Source organism: Limanda limanda, chromosome 19 (assembly GCF_963576545.1).
Source record: "Limanda limanda chromosome 19, fLimLim1.1, whole genome shotgun sequence".
In the NCBI taxonomy this organism is placed as follows: domain Eukaryota; kingdom Metazoa; phylum Chordata; class Actinopteri; order Pleuronectiformes; family Pleuronectidae; genus Limanda; species Limanda limanda.
In genome coordinates this window covers 14,621,636-14,645,480 of record NC_083654.1, presented here as the reverse complement: position 1 = coordinate 14,645,480, position 23,845 = coordinate 14,621,636, and the positions used below count along the sequence as shown (strand labels likewise).

General features: G+C 41.0%; 1 protein-coding gene across 1 annotated transcript in view; it reads left to right on the top strand.

The window, feature by feature from the left end:
* Positions 1-23,845, top strand: part of LOC133026467 (CUB and sushi domain-containing protein 3-like) — a 313,843-nt gene that overhangs the window by 180,800 nt on the left and 109,198 nt on the right. Inside the window, exons 6-9 of the mRNA XM_061093362.1 lie at positions 1,124-1,236; positions 13,619-13,696; positions 18,099-18,186; positions 18,727-18,851. Coding sequence (XP_060949345.1) covers positions 1,124-1,236; positions 13,619-13,696; positions 18,099-18,186; positions 18,727-18,851 — 404 coding nt within the window. The remainder of the gene's footprint in view (positions 1-1,123; positions 1,237-13,618; positions 13,697-18,098; positions 18,187-18,726; positions 18,852-23,845) is intronic.

The following is a 23,845-nucleotide window of genomic DNA, read 5'->3' as shown; positions in this document are numbered from 1 at the left end:
TGTGTATATGTGTGTGTGTAAGTTGATATTAATGGACTGTGAAGGTTAACAGCAGGGGTTTATAGAAGGAGGCAAACGAACATGAGAGGGCAACCCACTTCATACTTTACACCGTTTTACGGCCGTGTGCACTTCTGTCTGAAATGTAACAGCCGAGGTGATATTACCTGTTGGTTGACACGACAAAATGAAAGCACCCTACAGCAGAGGACTGGGGGTGATGTAAAATGGAGGTTATTGGTGTCAGGGATTGCATTTTAGCTGCAGATATTTGAAGTTAGAGGGGGACGACTGCAGTAAAGCAATGACCTGCCATGCTTCACGTTGCCAACCACGACAGCCGTGTTCGTCTTCCCGGCCAATTAAGGAATCTTACCGTCCCTGTTTGATGAAAGGGTTTGCAAATTGGGTCCAATGTCCTGGTGCTGCGTGCCATCAAAGCCTCAGTGCACCAGCTTACTTCAATGCAAAAAGGCTATTGTTAAAAGTGGTATATTCCGGTGTGACAGTCCAGTAGTCCCTTGTTCCTGTGTAATTGAAACCCTGTCTTATTTGCATATAGCAGTCTATTAGGTGCAATGTCGTTAAAAAAGTAGTGAAGGAAGATTAGAAAGAATAATAATTACTTTGATATGGTTCAATACAACACCAGCCTCCAACTCCAGCTTTGGAAACAGCCGTGGTGACCGTTGGTGGGACTTGCTGGGTTTGAATCCAACAACCAGCTGGGGAGATGAATAAGATATACGATTTCCTGCTTCATTAAAAGCAGCAGCTCTCGAGGTCAGAGATGCGGGAACCGACTGGTTGAGTTTTGGGCAGTGAGGTTCTGACACTGTGTATAATTCAGTGTGTGATTGTGCACTTTGTTCTCACTTCATTCTACACGGCAGCTACAAACACAGAGATACAGGCAAGAGAAAGGAAGTGAAGGAAAACTAAGTGGGGTAAACTGATTATTAGCATTTGTTGCACGGGACCTTAGGGTCTTTAAAAACAACCTAATGGATCAGGTGATGAATGTTTACGAGTTAAGGTTTCCTAACTGCAAGTCTGTGTGCGTTCTGTTGTTTTGTTCTATTTCTTAAATAATTGTTTTAATTTATCTACGTCGCTCTTTCAGGTTGTCGGGTACTAATGTCCCATCACCCGTTGTGAGCAGCAAGAACTGGCTGCGGCTGCATTTTGTGACCGACGCCAACCACCGTTACCGTGGTTTCAGCGGACATTACCAAGGTAAGATGGGTACGATATGGGGACATCCACAAAATCAACACACACTCACACACACAGTGGATTTCCCGGAGTCTTACCTTAACCATAACTACTGCCTAACCTCGTAATGTGACTTTGGTGTCCCCACAATATAAGCAATGTATAAACCTTTACTGCAAATCATATACTGTATATTTGTGACAAACAGGACACGGTATATACAGTGTCTACAGATCTCTTTGTTAATGTTGGGTTCTTTTTCTGTTTTGCTGCTTTTGCTTTTTCCTTTTTTTCCCCTTTTTGTTTATCCGTTTCTCCCTGTTGCTTTTCTTTTCCCTTTTCAACTGACAGTTATTTCCCCACAATTTTGCCTCTAACTCCCTTTAATTACGCCTGTTGACTCCAGTCTTCCTCTCTCTCTGCTCTCTCCTCTCTGTCTCCATCGCCCTCCCGCCGCTGTCGCCTTCTTTCTTCCTCTCTCTCTGTTTCTCTCGGGTAACTGCTCACGGAGGCGTACAGTGAGATTTCTCTGACACAAAACCTAACTGGTGGAAAACATTTGGAAATTCATTTGGCAACGTCAACGTCTCTCAACGGTGATAATCAGAGGGGAACGTTTGTAGCAACTGCACCGACAGGCTGGAACAGATAAGGCTTAGATTCTACACTTGTTTTTTTATGCCCTTCCATGTTTTTGAGTTAGTCTCGCTTTTTTTAGTTTTTGTTTAAATAACAATTTTTTTTTGTGAATCGCCCGTGCATGGTGCATAAAGTCCACTGAACATCAAAGGACACACATGGAGCCGTGTTTGGTATTTTCATGGCCGGAGGGATCGGGCACAACCTGCAGCACAGCTGGAAACAAGACAGATTGACAGACACACAAAATGAATCATGGTCGATCAATCAGCTCCTGTACTCTACTTAAATCTAATGACGGGGAACATGTTGTGTGTGTCTTTTATTAGAAAGTTAAACTGGTGAAAGGTAAAGTGCACTGTTCCTTCCTCCATGCGTCATTGACTGAGTGGGCGGGCGGCACAAGTGTAAGTCGTGGTCATGGTTGATACCAAAATTGCACCGTGCCACCTGATTATCACTGACGCGTCTCGCCTCTCACTTCAGAGCGATCAAGTTCACAGCAAGTCGCCAAAATACCAAGTGGACGAGAGCGGAATAAGGTGCGCGCCCGTTCCGAAATGCCAGAGCTCGGGAGTAGGAGTCTGCACCGCGTTCTGTCATCAGACCTGGGATCCGCTTGTGCAGTTTGTCGAAGAAAAAAACACACAACCGCGACGGTGTCATGTTCTGTACTGACACAAAACAGACTGCATTTGTCAGGGAGGACGCACGCACGCGCACAACACACTGTCGCAATGTGTTTCACAAAAGCGCTCTCTTTGTTCCTCCCTCCTTCCGTTCCTTCAACAATCTTCCAACATCTTCTCTTTTAACTCTAAAATCTATTTTTCCTCCGCTCTGTTTGCCTCCGTCTCTTCCACCCGCTGCGGAGTGTTCCTTCCATCACGCTGCGACGCCGGTTCCGACGTAATTAGGGTCATGTGTTCATTTTTGTTTCCAGCTGTCACTCAATCACAGAGAAAACTCTCTGAACATCTTTGATTTGATTTTTTTATTTTACTTCAAACGGATGAGTCGTGGTTTCCCTACGTGGAAATTTTAACATCCGAGATAGAGAGAACTACGCCTCCTCCAAGCTTGAAAGGTGACGAGACAAATATTGTGTACTAGCTGGTATTACATGGCAAACCTCCTCCAAGACCCAAAAGTCCCCTTAAATTCAATCAAGCTGCTCCGAGTCTTATATTTCAAACTCCTTAGTGTGCCTGACAATTTTTATGAAGATCCATTAATTATATCCTGGAAAAACGCAAAAAGAATGTTGCAATTAACCTTAATGGGTTCGTCCGTGACCCAAACAAACAGACAGAGGTGAAAACATAACCTCCTCGATGTAGCTAAATACATAACTGTATCTCTGTGTGTTCGTGTGGCCTTTCAATGTATTTTATGATATTTGCTTTGGGACTTAATGGAAAAGTCCATTATTGTGTTTACTGCTGAGCAAATTGATTCCTGTTGTTTTTCTTCGTTCAGATTACTCACATTTAATATTAAAATTTGTGGGATTTTGTTTTTTATTGACCACGTTATTTTTACTGTCTTGTTCACATTGGTCAATTAAGCCAAGTGAGTGAGTGAGGCTGCTATTAATTCACTGGTGATTCTATATTCACTTTTATTAATTGCTTAACGTCTCCAAGCTCATTAGGTTTGTTATTACCCCGTATTATAAATAATGTGATTTGTTAGGTTTCTTTTATGTTCCCACTGTCTACAATGGAAGAAAAGCATTAAACGTGATAATAATATTTAGAATGCAGACAAGTTATTATATCAACGCCAATGTATGCAAGTCAATGAAGGATTATGTAGACATGCAGCAGGTTGAACAGTTTAGAGGTTTCTAATTATTGAAATTCAAGTCGTTATAAAACCTCATGAATCTGTCCTCTCTCTTATTCTTCCCCTTGACCCTCTTATAACTGTTTCTTTCATCTTCACTCTTTACCCTTCACTCTGATTGTCTCCTGTTTCCTTTTCACTCTCTCCTCACCCTCCCCTCACCTCTCTACTCACCTCTGTCCTCACCCTCTCCTCACCCTCCCCTCAGCCTCTCCTCACCCTCTCCTTACCCTCTCTTCACCTCTCTCCTCACCCTCTCCTCACCCTCCCCTCACCCTCCCTTCACCCTCTCCTCACCCTCTCTTCACCCTCTCCTCACCTCTCTCCTCATCTGACTCTTGATTGATTGACTGACAGCCTGACCACTCCCCCTTGAGATTACCTTTAAATAGTTTGAATTGGTTTTAATTGATCTTAATGAAGCATGGATCAATGTGTTAATGAGGAGCGTCAGTTTGATGGGTTAGTTGATTAATCAGTCGAGGAGTTCTAAACCAAGACGGGATGATTGACTACTTCTTGTCAGCCGTCAATCTCTATTACTATGTTGGGTTTCAAACATTAGAGAGACATTGTGTCGGGGGGCTGAAAGAGTCACTGCAAATTGATTTGGAAAATCTTCACTACTTGTTCCAGAAATCTTTGCTAAAACGTCATTCGCCACATTTTCACTTATTTTCTCATCATTTTAGCCTCATTAAAGCAGTTTGACAGGAGTTACTGCATGATCTGGATTTAGCAGTTGTTTATCACCTATTACTTCACTCTTAGTTAGTAAATGCATGTCAGTATGAAATGAGGATGGATCAATATCCAGAATGAAACGTTGCCAATGCCACGACTGACATTGTGAGATGACTGATGGATCTCCTATTGATTTCATATCTCGTGGAAACTCTCAACATACTGATGAAAACGAAAATAAACTGACGGATTGCTTCACTTGCATGAACAACACTTAAATCACTAAATAGTCTATCTTAAAAATGTTATTATTTTTCGTTTTATTCTGTTTATTCCAAATTATCTTTACTGTTCTCTTTTTGATCGCATGCATTAATTTCTACACCGTAAAGTTTTTTTGTAATCAACATTCTCAGTATATTCATCAACTTCACTTCATTATTAATAGTTCCACTTAATGATATTCCAATTAATGTATCACTTAGAGTGTGATACCACCCTGAAAGCCAAATGTTGTTCCGGTCTATTTAATTCAACTTGTCGCCAGGAAGTTTTTTTTTATAATTACAAAGCTCAATGGGTTAGTTAAGTTTCGTGGCAAACACTAGATGAAAGAAATGTTACAATCTAAATCCTTGTTGGCAGGGTTACTTTAGTTTGTAAGACTCCGGTCCGAGACCTCAGAGGGAGACAGTTGGCTGTAGGTGCTGCCAGTGAGCTGGACACACACTGCGTCCATGTCTGTGTGTCTGTGTGTGTGTGTGTGTGTGTGTGTGTGTGTGTGTGTGTGTGTGTGTGTGTGTGTGTGTGTGTGTGTGAGTGTGTGTTTTTAAGGTCAGCCACTCTTACAAAAGCCACCTCCTTTTTCTGCTGCCCAATTATGAAGTTTTGAATTAATAATACTCTCATAATGATTATTATCCAAGTTTGCAGAGAAGGGGGTGCATGAGGGATGGCAGCAAAAAAAATGAAGGAAAGATTAATCTCGCAACAGAGAAAGAAACTGAGAGGAGTTGGTACAATGGTGAGTAGATCCAGAGAAAAGATTGTAAAAACAGGAAAGATTAAAAGTAGGAGAGCAAAATAGAGGAAAAAAGGCATAAAAAGATGGATGGATGTCAGAGAGAGATGTTCTAGGACACTACTTATTTAAATAAATCAATTAAAAAGCTGGGTACACTTTTATTTGAGGATCGTCATGTGGAAAACTAATTCTAGATCATAAGGATGTTTGACATGCACTTTGCTTACAGCTCAGGCATAGATACCTTTCACACTGTCAGGTGTCTGTGTGCACGAGTTGAGTTGAACTACTCACACACAGACCTTAAGTAAATAATTACACAAGCGTATGATTACTTACTAGTCTCTCGTCTTTGGAAGTGTTTTTGTTTTTCCATCCAGGAAATGCCAGTGAAGCTTGCAGGTTCTCTTAATGGCTGAACCCAATTCACTGACTTAATTGACCATTTGAATTCTTAATTGACGTTTCAAAAAAGATTCACGAAGGCAGCGCTTTAAAACACACCCTAGGTCGTATGTTGATGGAGCTCAATTAAGGGCATTAACCATTTCAATTCCAGTTTCTCTCCCTAGAACATAGTGTACTTGGAAAAGGGGGACATTATTCCTGTATATACATAATTTACATTCAATTCCTCCATCTCAGGCAGTTATATTAATATTTACTGAAATCATCAAATATCTATAAATGCCAACATTTACATCTTAGGTTAAATACCATGAATATTAAAGTAGAGTGAGTCTGACTTATTTATAGACAGGCTTTCATTTAAAATTGTTTAATTAGTGTTTGTCATTTATTTCTTTAACGTTTGGACTGTTGTTTCTATATCTCTCTGCTCCTGTCCATCATCTTTACAGCTAAATACAAGCACAACCATTAAGTGTCCATTAGCATGTTTAATTAAAGCTCAGTAATTATTCAGCTATGTCAACATCTCCAAGCTTTTCCACCTCAGGACCAGAAATGCATGTAATTACTCTCTTTAACATATTTTTATAAAGCTAGTGTGTGATTTCTGAGTGTGCTCTGAAGCTCGCTATAGGGTCATACTTGGCAGGCTATGATTAAATCAGAGTGGATGTATTTCTTTACCATTGGAAGTACTGGAAGCTCATTTAATCATCCTGGCACTCACAACATGTCACTGGGGACTGTATCCAAGCTAAGTGTTGCAATGCATTGTGGGACAAACACATTCAGCTTGTGGGTCAGTATTGTAGAAGGTAGGTTAACAAACAAGTATTAGGTTTTCCAAGACGTGTAGTGTCATGTTCAAAAGTAGAAAGGAAAAGCTAATAGAGATGTGTAAAAAGATTTCAAGTAAAGTTGACAAGTCTGTCAGACTTACGTAAATAGTGTACGGAGAATGCCTGATATGTAAATTCTCTCTTTCTGTCATATCTGGTTTCCTTCTCCGTCCTCTGACAATAGCTTTACATTAACTCATTGGTTGGGTTTCAACAGCCAGTGAAGACAAACCAATTGAAATGTAAATCCAATATTTTTTTTTATACATTTTTCCACAGGTTCCCTCAGATCATTTTCAGTGGGGTAAAAGCCGTTCTGACTTCCTGTGAGAAAGACAAAGAGGGGACCGTGGCACTAGTGGTGGTTGGATGATGAAGTGGCAAACTGATATAGACAGATTAACGCAACAAGTTAAGTAGTTTGAATATTTGAAAGCCAGTCAGTGACGGCACAATCTCACTCATTGTGTGGAAACGTATTCTCCTCGGTGGAGGTGATAACTGAGCTGGATCCTGTGATGTTCAAATCCAAAAGATAACATCTACCTTGGTGATAGTTTGCTAAAAAGCTCCATTAAACCCCAAAGTATTTGCAGTGAATCAACAAATCACGTGGTTTGACCTTTTTTAAGTAATGTAGCTTCTTAAGATAGCATTGCGATAATGGACACGTGCTTGCTCGAGGGTTATGGACAAATGTGAAGACCACAGTTCTAAATGTGTGGACAGATTGAGAAAGCTGTGATAAAATCCTGAGCGATGCCCAAAGTTCCCTTGAGCAAAGTACTGAAACCCAGCTGCTCCATAGCAATGTTGGGACTCTAGTTTCCAGATGAAGCTGGCTATGTTACAGTTATACTCCCCCCCCCCGCACATGCACCCGTAGGCTCCAGCTGTAAAAGTGAATGTGTTTTCAGTCATCTTTCCCTGTTAAATGAAAAAACAACATGAACATCTCTCCCTCAAAGCTAGAAACCAGTGAATCATGTTGCCAAATAAATTCAGAATTGTCAACAGCCACAGGAATAATGAATGGGAACACGGTTTTACAGTGAGTTTACGATTTTATTTTTATTTTTCTCCCTATGCAATTATTTATAGCAAGGAAAAGCCGTGGACACTCTCCAGCCAGTGAGTCATGGATACTTTCAGTCAATGAGTCACGTATTCGCTCATCTATCCATCTGCTGTCATCCTGGTAACTGCTCCTCCAGCAAGTAAACGGCCGAAGTACAAAAATATTACCATTTTTAAAAACTGAATGTTGTGCATTTAGATAATTAATAGTGAACTAAACCCCTCCCCTGGGCAGTGATCATCCAATCAGAGCCTGCCGATGTCTGAATGTTAATGTGGGTTGATCCATCAAAAGAAATGCTATGACTCAGAACGTTCTACAAATGTAATAATGGATTACAGCATGTTTGACAGTCGACCATTAGTGTTAGCATGCTCAGCTAATGAGCTCACTGCCCGTAGTAGATCACTTAAAGATCTGCAAAGAACTTGTCTACTGTAGTTTTCCATTCGGTGGCTTACAGTTAGCCTGTTTGCCCCCTTGTGTCTAAGATGAGACATAACCAATGACTATGGCCGACACCATGAACCAAGCTTGTTGAGTTATACCCCCCCAACCTATACGGGCCTTGTGCATGTTAGATCCTTCTGCTTCTTGCTCATGCACGCTGTGCTGCATTAAGCATAACAGGCAGACGCACACTGTGTACACCCTGGCAACCATTCCTTTTATCGTCCAAAGATGAGATAAAGACATACTTCTCCTTCTAGATCAGAGGTACACTCGCCTCCTTCCAATCCGTTATTTACCGTTGCGTTCTCGTTCTCCGTGTCGGTTTGTTTAGTTTCTCGGCTGAATCCGTCCAAATGCAACAGGAACATTTGATCCGAAGCGTGAATGGGGTTTAGCGAAGGCTGAGGATTACCTTGAGTAGATATTCTGTGATCACACTATCTTGCACGGTACAGTGCCTTAAACTACACCCTCTACACCTGGCTGTGGATGTGTGTGTTTTTGGATTATGCCAGTGTGTGCGCCCGTGTGTGTTTGTGTGCTTACCGTATGTATACGTGTCCTCCTACATGCGTGTGCACCTGCAGATACAGGATGGTGTGCCTGAACTCTTGTCGGAGTGGGTGCGTGTGTTCGTGTGCCTATTTTAACTTGATTAATCTATCAATATGTGCTTCTTTGTATTTTTCATTATATGTCGCGACAGTGTATGTGTGCAGCTCTGTTTGTGTGTCTGTTTCGATCCATATGTAGGTGCGGCTGCGTTTGCATACAGGCGCTGTGTGTGTGTGTGTGTGTGTGTTTGCATGTTGCCAATGCGTTTGTCAGGTATGAACAATCGTTTGCCTTCCCCGCGGCACGACCTACCAATCACGGCCCTCCATCATCTCTCTTCATTACCTATTCATGAGTTTCTGTGTCTGCAGGGCTGTGATTGGCTCTTAATGAACAACTGACGGCAATATCACTCAGCCAGTGCTATGGCAACAAAATAAGTCAGTCAGTACAAAAGAATCACCAGTCAACCCCTGGTACCGGGACATTATTCAACTGGAGCACAGAGACAGCCGACCCCTGAGGGAGGTTGACATATTGGATATTGTCGACAGCATGGTACCTTGGATACGCCTCTCATGATGTCTCAAATCTACTTGTGATCAACTGCACACATCTCGGAAAAGCTAATTACCTCGGATAATTACAGCCAGGCTAAAGGAGCACATAGAATATGGAATATACCAATATGTTTTTTGTGTAAATTAATGCCGATGTTATTTTTCCCTGTCAGGCTTGACTTAAGAATCTGTCAAAGTGAGTGCAGACACACTGCCGGCCTCCAGGGGTTCATACCAGCTCATAAATCTATGAACTACGCCTTTATCATTTTTCACATTATTGGGGAACCATCACTGGCTTCCATTGTTGACTCAGTCCTCTGCTGTCGCTTTATCAAAAGGGTTGTTAGCACTGGCATCATTACTGTGAGTGTAGCAGAGAACATACTTGTTTGAATGAATGCAAGTAGTTTGCATAGACACAATCTGGGTAGGTTGCGTGATTGTTGGTCTGTGGTTACAAAACCATCAAATCATCTGAAGGGCGTCCAACAACTACCCTCGTTCACTGATTGTAATTGCACATATATGCAAATGGTGGCACACTCATCATAGACGGAGGCATGTGCTTTATAAACAAACCACTTGGTCATAATTCCTTGTTAATGTAACATTGGAACCAGCTTAATAAACAGTTACACAAAAAAGCAATTGCCACAATGTAATGTATTGCTCTTAACGTAAATGTTTTTCCGTTATTAAATAATACTTTTGTTGGCATTATAAATTACAGTAGATTTCATTTAAAGGAATACATATATTTCTTGTTCTAGGGAGATTATTCACTTTTTTTTTTACCAAGAATTAGATTAAAAGATTATAAACAATGTTATATTTGCCTGCTCAGCTTTAGCCAAGTTAAGCATTAAGATTGGAATCCATTGGAACCTGGGTCTGTCTGGCTCTATATGCAGTTAAAATATGACTTTTTTTTTTTTTACCTAACAATTAGGAAGGCATGGTGTTCCAACCATCAATTATCTATACCTCTTATCCTTTGAGGGTCATGGAGAGGAGCCAATCACAGCCCAAACAAATACCATTTGAATATTTCCTAGAATTGCTTTAAAATGTTTGAAATTAAAGGAAAATAGAATAAAATAAAAACATATTGCAGAAACTTCGCCATTATCGACTGTTTTCATTACGATTCATTAATAGTTTTCAACTGCATCCCTTGCTCACCATTTATTTTTCTGACTTCAGCCTTGGTACTTCAGCCAGTGAACCATGTGAGTTTGAGGTTATAATGAAACCAAAGACAGTAAAAGAAAGACGATTTTATCAAGGTGCTTTTTCCCTCTTTGCCTCTTTAGAAAAAGTATTACTTGTACCAATATGAAAAAAACATCTTGTGGTATTGTGGTTGACAAGCAGGTAGGGTTAAAGTAGCTAAGCATTGAGCTGTGTCCTTCCTTGGGTTACAATAGCTGTAGCTTTTGGTACAACATTTCAGTGTGCTCTAATAATGGCAAAACTGTTTTTAGTTTTGATTTAAAAGAATGAAGCAAACATTCGATTCCAGCAGATGGTTTTAATACATGGCCCAGTGTGTATTTCATAAAGCTTTTGTTTGTCTCTTGTCAAACTGTTGGATAAATCGCTGTTCTTGTTTATGCTGTTGCAAGTTAAATGTCATTTTGTCCAATGTGCAGTATTTTAGTGATATAAATATGCTTTACCTAAATGCAGCTGCCCTTCCATCTGCTGTTTGCAGTAGAGCTTCTGCTTGTAGGCTAAAATATTAACATGGGCATATTAAACTTTGATGCATATCCACACAGGACAGGTTTATGATGCATATTAACAGCGACTTGATACAGGGAATGGATTTGCAAAGGCAAAAAAACACACATTTGACTTTTAACTATATTTGGCCCAGTTTCCCTGATTTGGCAGCTTAATGGTGAGGAAATACATTTCCAACCTGATTTGAGGACTTTGATCTAGATCACAGCTTCCCCTGGTTATTGAGTAATACATCTGTTGATGAATGTCCTTCATTTTCTAAAATCGGGATAAATAAGTCGGTGAAACAATTACGTATGTAAAAATATATTGCTCCTACCCTTTATTGTCCCATTGAGGATCAATCCATTGACTTTGGATCAAAGACTTGAGCCCAACGCAAGTGAATGTAGTGGAATGAAAATCTTCTCACTTCACCGTTATCAGAGTTTCTTATGAGCTACTTTTTCAAGTGCAGCTGTCTGTTGCTCTTCCAAAGTGTTTTTTGAAATGACCTGAAAACATGAGAATAACCAGGCGAGGTATGTGTCACTGCTCCTAGATATCAAAAGCAAAAGCCACTCTCTTCTGAGAGATTGCAGATAATGTGTTAGATATCACTGTTCTCCACCCCCCTCATGTTGAACAGCCATGATCCAATTTGAAAAAACATTCTAGTGGTGACGTGATTGGAAATGTCAATATTATACAGCCTCATTATAAAGGTCTTAACCTAATCTACCACAGAACTAAACAGTATTCAATATGTGTTATCGTTATAATTGTAGATCATGCATTTCCCATGCAACAGCATTAGGCTAAAGCTTTGATCCCATGCCATGCCCTTGTCCTTTGACTGATTTTAAAAGATAATCTATAATCAATAGGGCCCATCCTCACCAGTGTATTTTGCAAACTTAACAGGTTATCACAGTAACAGACGATAGATATGGATTTGAATAAACCGGCTTGTTACTGACAAACAGGAATGGATTTCCTGGTCCCTCGGATAACATGAAGCTACAGTTGAATCCCAATTAGAAGCAAATTAACTGAGGCAACACATTTTTATTTTGGCAGGTGTGTCACATATGGTGTTTCTTTGAAATGAGGAAAGTCATGATGCTGCATCTCGTTCAGAATCCTGAGTTTCACTTGCGGTTAATTTATGCCAAAAAATTATAAACCAGACATATTAAATGTAGTTAAATATACGTATTAATTTAATTACTGTAAACTGTTATTTAAACAGACTAATTTACACATATTAACATCTCTTTTACAAGATTAATTAAGCGTCTAGTCGCACATTTTTTTCTTCTAAATGAAACGTTCTACACTGGGGATCAGAATCTTTCGCTCTTTTCACACCTGCCGTTCTCACACTCATCCAGCTGGAACCACATTCAATTATTAGGCTGGAAAACACAATAAAGCACAAACTAGTTAACACTCGGCCACTTTACATTTGATGAATTGTTAGAAGCACATGAATCGACATGGTGTAATTTCAACACTGTAACCACAGCACCACTAGCATGTGTGTAGCCGCTGTAGCCCATTAGGATAATTGTTGGCATAAACTACACATATACTAATTTAACCGTGTCGAGTAGAATACCACTGATGTATGTGCTCATGTTTAACATTAGGATAAATGTGGCGCATTATCTCATCCGCCCTTTGAAAACCCACGTCTGTCGGCCTCCCCAATCAGACATCCAGCAAAGTGACTCCTCACCGTACTCACTCATTTAGCGCCAGATATATTTGCGTTTACGTCTTAATTATTCATGTCGTTAATGTGTTCATTTGTTCTGACTGGGTTCAGCAGAAGAAGAAACCGGGAGGGAGTCTCGCTGAGATTACCTCGGGGGTGTTTTATTCCAACATGGACTCGAATGCAGCTCGCACCCACTCACTCTGTCACCTGCCCTCTATCTCTCCAGCCATACATGCTGCGCTGCATTAACATTCCGCGTGTCGTCGCCTGTCTTTGATTTACTCTGATTAAAGGAACCATTTATTTTCCCGACGCACCGTTATGCGAACGCTTTGATTACAGAGCTGCATCATCGCCGGTTTGATTAAAGCAGCAATTTTCCTTTTTGCCAGCTTTTTTTGTTTCGGAATGTGACGGCGCTTTCCAGCAGAACACCTCGACATGTGATGTATGTGTCTGAGTGACAGAGAGAGAGAGAGAGAGAGAGAGAGAGAGAGAGAGAGAGAGAGAGAGAGAGAGAGAGAGAGAGAGAGAGAGAGAGAGAGAGAGAGAGAGAGAGAGAGATTAAGCTTTTCCTCTGGCCAAAAACTCCTGGATGGTCAATCACTCCTCCAACATTCCTCCCTCTCTCCTTTCTCACCTCTCTCCGCCCGTCTCGCTGTTTGTTTCCACCATCTTACAAAATTTCCTTTGCCTTTGAAACTTTCTTTTCCACTGTGCTCTTCTCCCTCGCAGCATTGTGAGGGAGAAGAATCTGCCTTTTATTAATATTGCTATTATTATTATTATTATTCCTGCACCGGATCTCATCTGTTCTCTGATTTCTCTGCTCTTCTCTGTATTCTTGTTCTCTCTCTGCAGTGAAGCGATCAGTAGATTTTAAATCGCGGGGCGTTAAATTATTCCCTGGCAAAGACTCCGGCAACAAGTTTTCAATATGTGAGTTCACATCTTAATGTCACTTTGGCTAATGAACTAACGTGTGATGGCTTGGTTTGGCATGGACTGCGTTTGCATCTTGTTTTATTTCATTTAAATTTTTGGCTTTTTATTAATTTTGTCGATTTGTAAAGGCTGTTGCATCCGAACACTTTTGAACCATTGATATTTGATAATATAGATAATTTTGCAGACACGCGGTGAAAAAGTTTCTGGCTTCACATTCAAATGGGAAACAAATTATATCTAAACGTGTTGAAAGTGCCACAGCCTTTATAAGAGCCTGCTGCTGCTATTCTTGGCTACTTATTATGTGTGTTTTTTTTGTTGTTTTTGGATGTTTTGTATATGTGTTTTGGTCATGGTGTCTGGGTTTATGCATGCTCCTTCACGGCTTTGATAGATTTATCCACTGCTTGTTCTGATAAGATTAATCACGGTTGGTTTCTGCTTGCTTTGGGCTTGTTCAGCGAATGTGAATCAGCCTTTGTGATATTGTTTTCAACCCAACCCCCTCTTCCTCCTTTCCTCTTCCTCTCTTCTCTTCATTTCTATTCGACTATACTGCACAGGTCACCGAGGGCATCACTGCAATCTTTTGTGTTTATCACCACATCTCTCCACCACGCTAATGGTGGGATTATAAGAGTCCTTCGCTATTTAAAGCACTCTATTGTGGATTTATTAGTCCAATCTTAATACACATTATTAAACTCAGTCCGGACTAACTAGGTACTATATAAGCTCCCCTGTTACTTTACTACTCTCAACAGTTTCCCAAAACTTTTGCAAAATCTCAAGTTGTAGGAATGAAACACTTTTGAAACCCCTTAATTAGACACCCCGAGGAGTAAGGGTGCTAATGGTTCATAAGTCATTTGACGTCCTGAGCACATTATTAAATTCCGTTTTAAAGGCTTTTCAACACGCTGACATTGGGGGAACATGCACAAAAAGCATGAAAAATCTCTCCCAGAAAAAAGAGCAGCACCATTGTAACTGAGATTTCCCTCATTGAAGCTGTCAGCCGCCTGATATAAGCTCACATTAGATTTATTTTGCTTCTAATTACCTCTTTATTTCCTTCTCACTCCTTTGTCTCTTTATTGTACCTCGGCTTCTCGCCTTTTCTCTTTCACACTCGTACATGCACATAATATCTCACACATTACACTCATCAGCGAGGTCCGTTGTTTGTGTGCTGCAGATAATGGTGATTGCATTTGTGTAATTATTTTTCTTTAATTACACAGCACACATTTTCACAGACGGTTGTACATACTTATAAATTCTAAACATCCATATATAAGCACCTACAAGAACACAAACAAGCAAACACACAACACATAGGCATCTATACAAGGACAAACACAAAGCAAACACCCACATTTGCACGTGTTTCGACCCTGCTGCCTCTCCATGTTGTGAATCGGTTTGCATGCTTGTTCTTATCGACGCCATTTCTTTTACATCTGTGATTTATTTTGAACTTTGTGTTTGTGTGAGCATTTGCCTGTGTGTGAATCTCTTAAATACTGTAAGAGACGATGGAAAAGCGATGAGCTGAGCGCAGCGCGGCACAGACACACACGCTGCGCTGCAGATTCATCAGGTTTCACCCGACAGGTTCCACAGTCAAGGTTGATGTTTGATTTTGTAGATGAGTTTGTATGTTTATTAGCCGATATGCTCCAGTGCTTCCTCCACTGTGACTGGTTTAAGTCTTTAGTGGAGTGTGTCCACGTTATGTCTCAGTCTCTCTATGTTCAAATGTGTGGGAAAGTGTTTGTGTGTTTTTGTGTTTGTGTGTTTGTGTGTTCATACGACTCGTACTGTAACCAGTCCCTCTGTCGGGGTGTGAATAGTCCAGATGGTCAAATTAGCCGCTCCAACAAAGCAACAAACTATCTACTCCAGCAAATACACACACGGACAAATACACACCGAGCACCTGCTGCGTTTGCTGATACAAACTAAACATGTACATGCGTGTTGGTCAGACAGCTCAGGCAGCCCGGGTGGGGGGGTGTGGAAGCAGAATTATCACTCAGCTTGTGTCTGCTGCACCTTATTGAATTATCTGGCATCAGCCTTTTTGTTTGAAAAAAAGATAACATTTAACTTTTTCTGTATTAGTTTTCACAAAAACAATTGTTTTGCAACAACTACCCCAAAAAACATGGGAATAAAAACAATTAAATACAAAAATGATCAAATAATATAACAATTAAATAAAAAATAAATCGACAAAATATGAAGGCCCAACATTAACATTATGAAACCACAAATAAATTGTATGACATTATTTTATTTGGGTAAAAAGCCCTCGTTCATAAATATCAGTTCCTTAAACATAATACAGTATTATTTCCCATGAAGATCCATAAATCAACTAAAACATTGCAAAATTTAGCAGTGTTAAAGAAAGTGTATCTGTAAAAAATACATATCTGGATCTGCCCCCTTTTCTGCAATAAGCATTACATTGAATGTTGCCCCATGCCGTGTACCTCCACTACGTTTGGTGTGAATCTATTTTGGGGATTTTTGCAATGAAAGTTGTTCAGATTAGATGAGCGGTTATTTATTATTACAGCAGCAAAACTGTCGACATCAGAGACGACAACTTGACGATGACTTTCAACTTATCGGTGTGTGGTATGTTCAAAACAACAACAAAAATGAGTCGTGACGCGATCGTAGTCACATTTAATCGTACCAATCAAATAAGTAATCACCAGACGGCACAGCCCCAGTTGTCGAGGTGCTGCCTTCAAAACAAGCTGAATAGAATACTACACCAAAGTGCATGATGAGCGGTGTTTCTCCCCTCATCGGAATATCAGTCAATGCGTTTTAAAAATCAAAATACACCACGGGGTGTTTTGTTTGCCGTATGTCTGAAGTAAATTAGCGCAGCAAGACAGTTTCTCCCTCTAGTAATATTCGACTGACACCAGACATTAGGGAAAGGAAGAACAACTAGAAAAACACACTTAGGAATCCTCAGAATGGCCTAATTTCACTTTCATTGGAGTGAATGAAAGATGAGAGGAGCTCAAGGATTATTTAAATAACTTTACTCTCACCCTGATCTCATTAAGAAATACAAGGGATCCTATCATGCGGGGCCCGAAAATTTAGTAAAAAATAGGTCGTGGATGTGCCGCAGCTCATTAGGATACGATGTTGCCGCCGATGCTTTAGTCTCCTGCCAGCAAGAAACGTCTCCATGGCCCATGATGGATCCTCCTCCCAAAACAACACAATAACAACACAAAAAAAACTGCTTGAATCTATATTGTCTTTTGAAATGGAAAAAAGTTTTAAAAATGGAAAGCTTTTAAATAGGAAAGGAGTTTTTCGCGCTTTGCATTCTTCCACATACCTGACAGCTATGTGGTTTTTTTTTGTGGCTTCTCTCTGAGTAGAGTTGAGGCTTTTTTTGCTGTTTTCTCTCGGCGCTCATCCACATACGCACTGACACACACTGTCCGTTGCTCAAAGTCAACCCGGCAGCTGTGTTTCTCGAAAGTTTCATAAGTTGCTCAAGAGAGAGACAGAAAAGACTTGGGAAAGAAATGGTTGGGGTTTTTATGAAAATAGAATATTTTATATATTGCGGTGTGTTATAAGGGAAGCCAATGAAAATGTAGCTGTGGGGGTTCTTAGTATGGAAAAAGGAGGGAGGGGTTGAGCCAACCACAAGATAGTAGGAAAAAGACAGAAACAAAGACAAGAAAAGAATAGAATAGAAAAAGGAATAAAAGCAACCTTCACGTTCTGAGAACAAGAGCGTTGCAATTAAAGACAGAACGAGACAAAGTAGATCCCGTCAGATGTTTGTTGTTACGCGGCTCTGCTCTGTCTCTGTCCTGCCACCGTGATGTCTGGAGTGTTACTGTCGAGATTAGCTCTCCGCGAGAATCAAGATCAAATCTGCAGCACCGCGTCGTCCCTGTCCAAACCCGCTTGTCCCTCCGTCTCCTTGTCCGTCTCAGCTGTTTCTCCCTCCACCTGTTTCCTGCCGTCTCTAAAGTGATTAGGTGACAAGGCAGGCAGGCTTCCAAAAGTGAAACTAGAAGTAGGGAGCTTGAAATTTAAAGGGGGAAGAGTGATGGACGGAGACGGTTGTAGATTCATGCCAAGTTGCATTGAGGTTGATGTTATTTTGGCAGAAGGGCTTTTACCATCGCTACTTCATTACCATACACATGTATTTGTAGGAACAAGTTGTTTGTCTTTGTCTTTATGAACACATGATAATGGAGAGTAAAGTATAATGTAATCTCTGTCTTTTCCACGGAAGGTTTTCTTGTTTTGCCTCCTCTTATCCTGTGCCTTATTCTAACCTGCCCCCCCCCCCGTCCCTAACTCCACACCTGTCTGTCTCTCTGTGTAGTAAATGAAGGTGGTGTGAAACAGGCGTCCAACTCCTGCCCTGACCCAGGAGAACCGGAGAATGGGAAACGCCACGGCAGCGACTACAGGTGCAATTCGCACTCACAAACATGACACGATTGCTCTCAGAGATAGACGTGCACACGGCTTTCACCTGCACATGTGGGAGTGCATGTTTCAGCTCTGCTGGTTATTCCCAGATTAACGGTTTGTGATTCAGGCTGCATCCATGCACATCAACTCTAGATCAGCTGCCATCCACACTACTCCGGAGATTTAGATAGTTGTGGAAACGCCGCTGGCCCTGATTCAGTTTGAAAACTCAGCCGGAGAGATTTATTCTTGACGGGCGGAAAATGGAGATGATAAAGACGTGTTGAGATCGGACAGGAAACATCTTAAGTGTCATTTAAATCTCTTAAAACATTTTCAGCTTTTACAAATGTTTGACATATTGTGCTGTGTATAACTTGTTTTAATTCCCCTTCTGTCTTATGAGTCGATTGAGCTTGTTCTGATTGCTGGGCTTGTTATTTCCATGTTTTCTTTCCGTTATATAATTCAAATCTATTGTTAATACATATGCATATTCCTTTTTTCTTCTTCTGCATGTCTGACTCCATGAGTAGCCTTACCAGTGAGGTGCACTTCACCTGCGGAGAAGACTACGTTCTCCAGGGCAGTAAAACAATCAGCTGTCAGAGAGTGGCTGAAGTCTTCGCAGCCTGGAGTGACCACAGACCCGTCTGTAAAGGTAAGAAGCTGCTCTCAACGCAAATTCAAATTACTAACACCACACAAACATAACCTGCCGGGATCCTCAAGTGACACACACACAGGTACAGAGGAAGGAAGAGTCCATGCATCCTCCTGCTAAATGTTGCCAGTGTTGCCTTGGCCTCTTTTCAGTGTGAACTTTTGTTGATCAGGGCTGTATTTATGTGGAAAAAAATCCAAATTCTGCTTCAATCCTCTGGCTATAAAATTATGAAAAACAAAACTCTATAATCCTGTGATTGTGGTGCAGCGCCTCACTAACACGCAGCAGTCGTCTGTTTTAATCAGCGGAGCTATGAAAAGTGAATGTTACACTTATCGTAAACTGAAGCTAAAAAATGTCCTCAAGCAAGCACCGGGTCGGATCGATAAATTATATTGATAAGACGTTTTAAAAAAGCTTTAAAAATGACTTTGTGTTTGTGATGTGCTCTGTGATTTTCTCCACTTCTCTAAGTGCGTTAATAATTAGCACGTTTCAGACATCGTCCTTCTTTAGCTTTACAGACTGGTTTCACTTTCACATCTGCCACTGCTTTAGTCTCAGACTTACAGCACCCACACAAACACACACACACACACAGACAGACACACACACACAGACACACACAAACACACACACGAACACACGTTCACACGCAGAAGGACTGAGATAGAGAGAGAGGGCGTCTGTCATGTTAAATGCCAGAGTCGTTTGTCATGTCTCCCTTCACTAGGCTTCAGACTATGGCTGGAGACACATACTTTAACATAAAAAGCATTACTCTTTGTCCGTCTGTGTGTGAGAGTGTGTGAGAGTGTTTGAGGGCAGAGAAATCAGAGAGGCAGAGGAAGGAAGCAGAGAAAATCTGAAAAATATCACACCTACACTTTCTGTTTAAATTATAGCTTCTCCGAGAGAAAAACTGTGAAAATCCATCACAGCACATTAGCACATGAACACCAGCTCAACTTTGAAATAAGTGAGTAATGCAATGTTTTAGTGAAAATGAATTTACAGTGTTTGGAACATAACTCATAGACGGAGCTCTTGATTAAAACATTTCCACCTCAGTGTTTTAATGCTTACTGTGGGAGGAACCTTCAGGAAAGGTTGATTCCACCCAAACGTGATCTGATGCTTTACAGTCTGCGTTTCCATCAGCTCTCATCCACGGTGAGGTCAAAGTTCAAGTTCATCTCACAAGAAGCATCCTGGGAGTCCTCAGGGACTTGACATGCTGCTCAGGGTTAATGTTCGTCAGCCGGGGGTCCCGCTCTCTCGCCCCGTGGTTAGAAGACACTGTCTCACCCCACATAGGAGGAGACTGGTGTTGCCATGACAGCACTGAACCTCGTAAGCAGGAAGGACACAACCTGGCCAATACAATTAGGACCTGACTGTCTCGTTTGAGCCCTGATTGGTCCCTGCCAATCAACCTTATTATCCATCTCATTATTAGAGCTATTACAGCACTGATAACTTTTGATTGGCTCTTTAAGATTGTCCCTGGCTCTCAGATATTCATCATCGCTAAATACTTTATAACGAGCAATTAAATATAGCCATTGACATTAAGCCAATCAAGTCTTTCATTCACCTGCGTGTGTCGTTGCCGACGGGCGATTTGTAATGACATTACATCCACTGATGTTGTCCCCCGAAGCAGTGAATGGTTGAAAAGAATGACCTCTATATCTGCAAAATAGTGTCATTAGTCCCCAGTGAGTAGGGATGTAGGAAGGGAAATGTGTGTGGGCGACTTTCTCACAGCCATCATGAGGTATGAGTCATAGGTGAGCAGTTAAGTTTGAACTTAAAAAAGACAGAAAACGACTTCTCCCATCAACCTTATATTAAAGTCATGACCCCGTTCGGACCTGGTGTTAATATCCGTCCTGGCTGATCTGATCACTCGGACGATTCTCAGTGGCCATCACACATCGATTGATACTTTCCTTAAATTGGCTTAAATTGGTAGAATCTTTCTTCATAGCTGAGCTGAGCATTCAGTCATTCATTCTGTCCCTCCAGACTCTTCTCGCTCTTTCTATATCTAATCCACTGAAAACCACTGTCATCGGACACATCTGTAAACTCAAACTGGGTAGAAATATCATCATTTGGTCTCCACGAACACAAATGTCAGTCGGGATCTTTTTGCTTCTAGAGCGTGGAAGTGAGATCTGATAACAAGTGGTCACAGGGTAAACATTCAGGAAGCATTTTAATACCAGGTGTGATAGGGTCTCTAAGGACAGATGTGGATATCAGGCTCCTTTCATTCTAAGCATTTCAGAATAAAGGGTCTAGTAACCCAATTATAAACTGAGTTTTTGCTATGATGTGCTGAAACGCAATCTGTAGAAACAACTATTGATATGCAATGTTTAAACCTCATGATTTAAAGCCCAAACTGTATGATTTCTAACAATGGGACTTGAATGTACATAGTCTTTACATTACAATCATGCTGTTGAAAAAGAAAACACCACTTCTGTTAACTACTCATGCAAGAACTGCTCTGTGTCATTGTTATTCAGGGTATCACCGTTTTCCTTTGGTGAAATAGAAAAACCTCCCCAAAAAAAATCCCATAAATCCCACAACAACCGTGTGGAGGTTGTTTGAAGGACAAGACACATGTGACACTGGAATCATGTTCCTGACAAACAATGCTGAGACTTTATTTGAGCTGTATGCCGGAGTCGGTCCAAATAAAAAAAAAAGGAAATTGAAAAAGGAAAACATTGCAAATATACATTTAAAGCTGGGAAGTGGTTGTTTTGGTGGCAGTGGCTCAGCTGCAACACAGAGCACAGAGACTACTCCTCTATTATTAAACCTATAGTCACAAAATCCAGTTTTTCTCTTAGGGATAAAAAAACAATATTGAAATACTGAAAAAGGAAAATACCCTAGAGGCAGGAGAGAAGGGCCAGTCTGATGCTAATAGGCTGTGAGTAGAATCAACTTTGCTCTTGGTCTGTGGATCGTATCATTAATTATAAGTTTCATTTTTCTACCAGTCAGCAAGCAGGGTCTAATATTATCAGCATGTAGGCATCCGATCGAGATGTGCAGAGATTTTCTGATACGTCAGGCTCCATAACACCGAATGCAGGTTCGTGTGCGATCCATGCATATTTGCACTTTTACTCAAAAGAGGTGCTTGGCAAACACAGCACATTCTCAAAGGGGAGCCGGAGCAGGCTTTCATTGTTAGTGGGGGGGCCGTGGACTCGGCAGGCGGTGGCAACGGTGGGCTTCAGTCATGGCCACTCATCTCATCTTCTGAATAAGCTGTTTCTGGCCTTGAAGAAAGAACAATGATTATAGAAATGCTTCCAAAACCTCATTAGATTCTATAATTTGAATACACAAAGACATTGACTATCCAGTTTCTGCATAATTCTGAGAGACGCGTCCGTCAGTTAAGCTTCATTAAGTTGTAGGATCACAAAAGATCTCAGGTTGTACTGTATTTCTGCTCATCACAGGGTTTTCAAATAGAACCTGTGAGGCTTTTCAGTAGAAAAACACAAAAGGCTGAGTGCTTTTTTTTTTATGTTTGAAGAGGTGGAGTGAGCTGGTGGAAATGCCAGTGTAATTTAATTCCAGAATGTGTAGGCCAACACACATAAAAAGTGCTGAATCTGCACAAACACAGAGTGATCCGCAGCGCTCCGTCCACTATGGCACCAGCGAGCTTAGTTAGGACCATGAAATTACCCAAACAGAAAAAAAGTGTGCACTTGATCCCAGTGAAAATAAATAACATTTTTGGAAGGAGTTCAACAGGTAAACCAGAGCGGAGGAGCTGAGCAGCCATGACTGTGTGTGATTACTACATTTGATCTTCAGTGAGAGCACGCCGTGTTCTCTCAAGTACAGTGTCCTTATTTAGCCCACTTAGTCTCATCCTGTTGAACCAAAGTGGAATGAGACGGAGGCTGTTTCCAGCTGAACACAATTCAGATATGACCTTTACATCCAGACCAGCCAATAGCTAAATAGGAAACTCATGAATAACATTGAGAGAGGCAATCTGTCAGGAAGCATCAAGCCAGCCGACTTATTAAAGGGTCACTTCTGTCAAAACACTTAAACGCAGCTAAATGTGTCTTTTTGAACATCAGAGGGAAAATAACACGACGTAACTGGAGGATTTGGCCTTTTTCATAAGAACAGCAGAGCAATAGACAGAGTGGGAGATACTTAAAAATGAATGTCAGGGAGAGTGACAGAGTGGTAATCGCTTCTCTGTACATTAAAAGGATTAAAAAACTTTATAATATTAAACAACAAAATCCAACGACAGTATCCTTCTATGCACTTCCACTATCACACACACACACACACACACACACACATTCACAACACACACTGAGAGAGAGAGCCCATGTGGCACCTTGATTAATGGACAGATGGCAAGGCCACTGAGCCAACTCTCTGTCTCTCTCTCTCTCTCTCTCTCTCTCTCTCTCTCTCTCTCTCTCTCTCTCTCTCTCTCTCTCTCTCTATGCGCGTGCATGTGTGTTTGTGAACTCCAGTTCAGTTCATCTGCTAACAATGGGTGCTATATTCCAGCCTGATGCACACATACACTAACAAAAAAAGACACAATTAAAAAAAAAATTAACAATGGGAAAGATTGGACAGGAACTCGACACTCAATGACTGTCTCTCCACATGTGATTGGGTGTGTGTCTGTGTCTATGTGTGCATTTGCAGGGTGTGTGTGTGTGTGTGTGTGTGTGTGTACCCATTAAAGCTCTACCCAGAGCGAGGGCCATCGAAACGCTGTGTGCCAGCTTAATGATGTCATCAATCATCCTCTTTGTCCATTGGTCAATCTGTCTGCTCCTGGAGGCAGCCTCTTAAAACAGCCTGTCCGGACTTCCTGCAGAACCAAATCAAAAACATGATCTAAGCCTCATGCTGATCATATTAACTTAAAATAAAGTTTTCACCCAAAATATTACAGATTT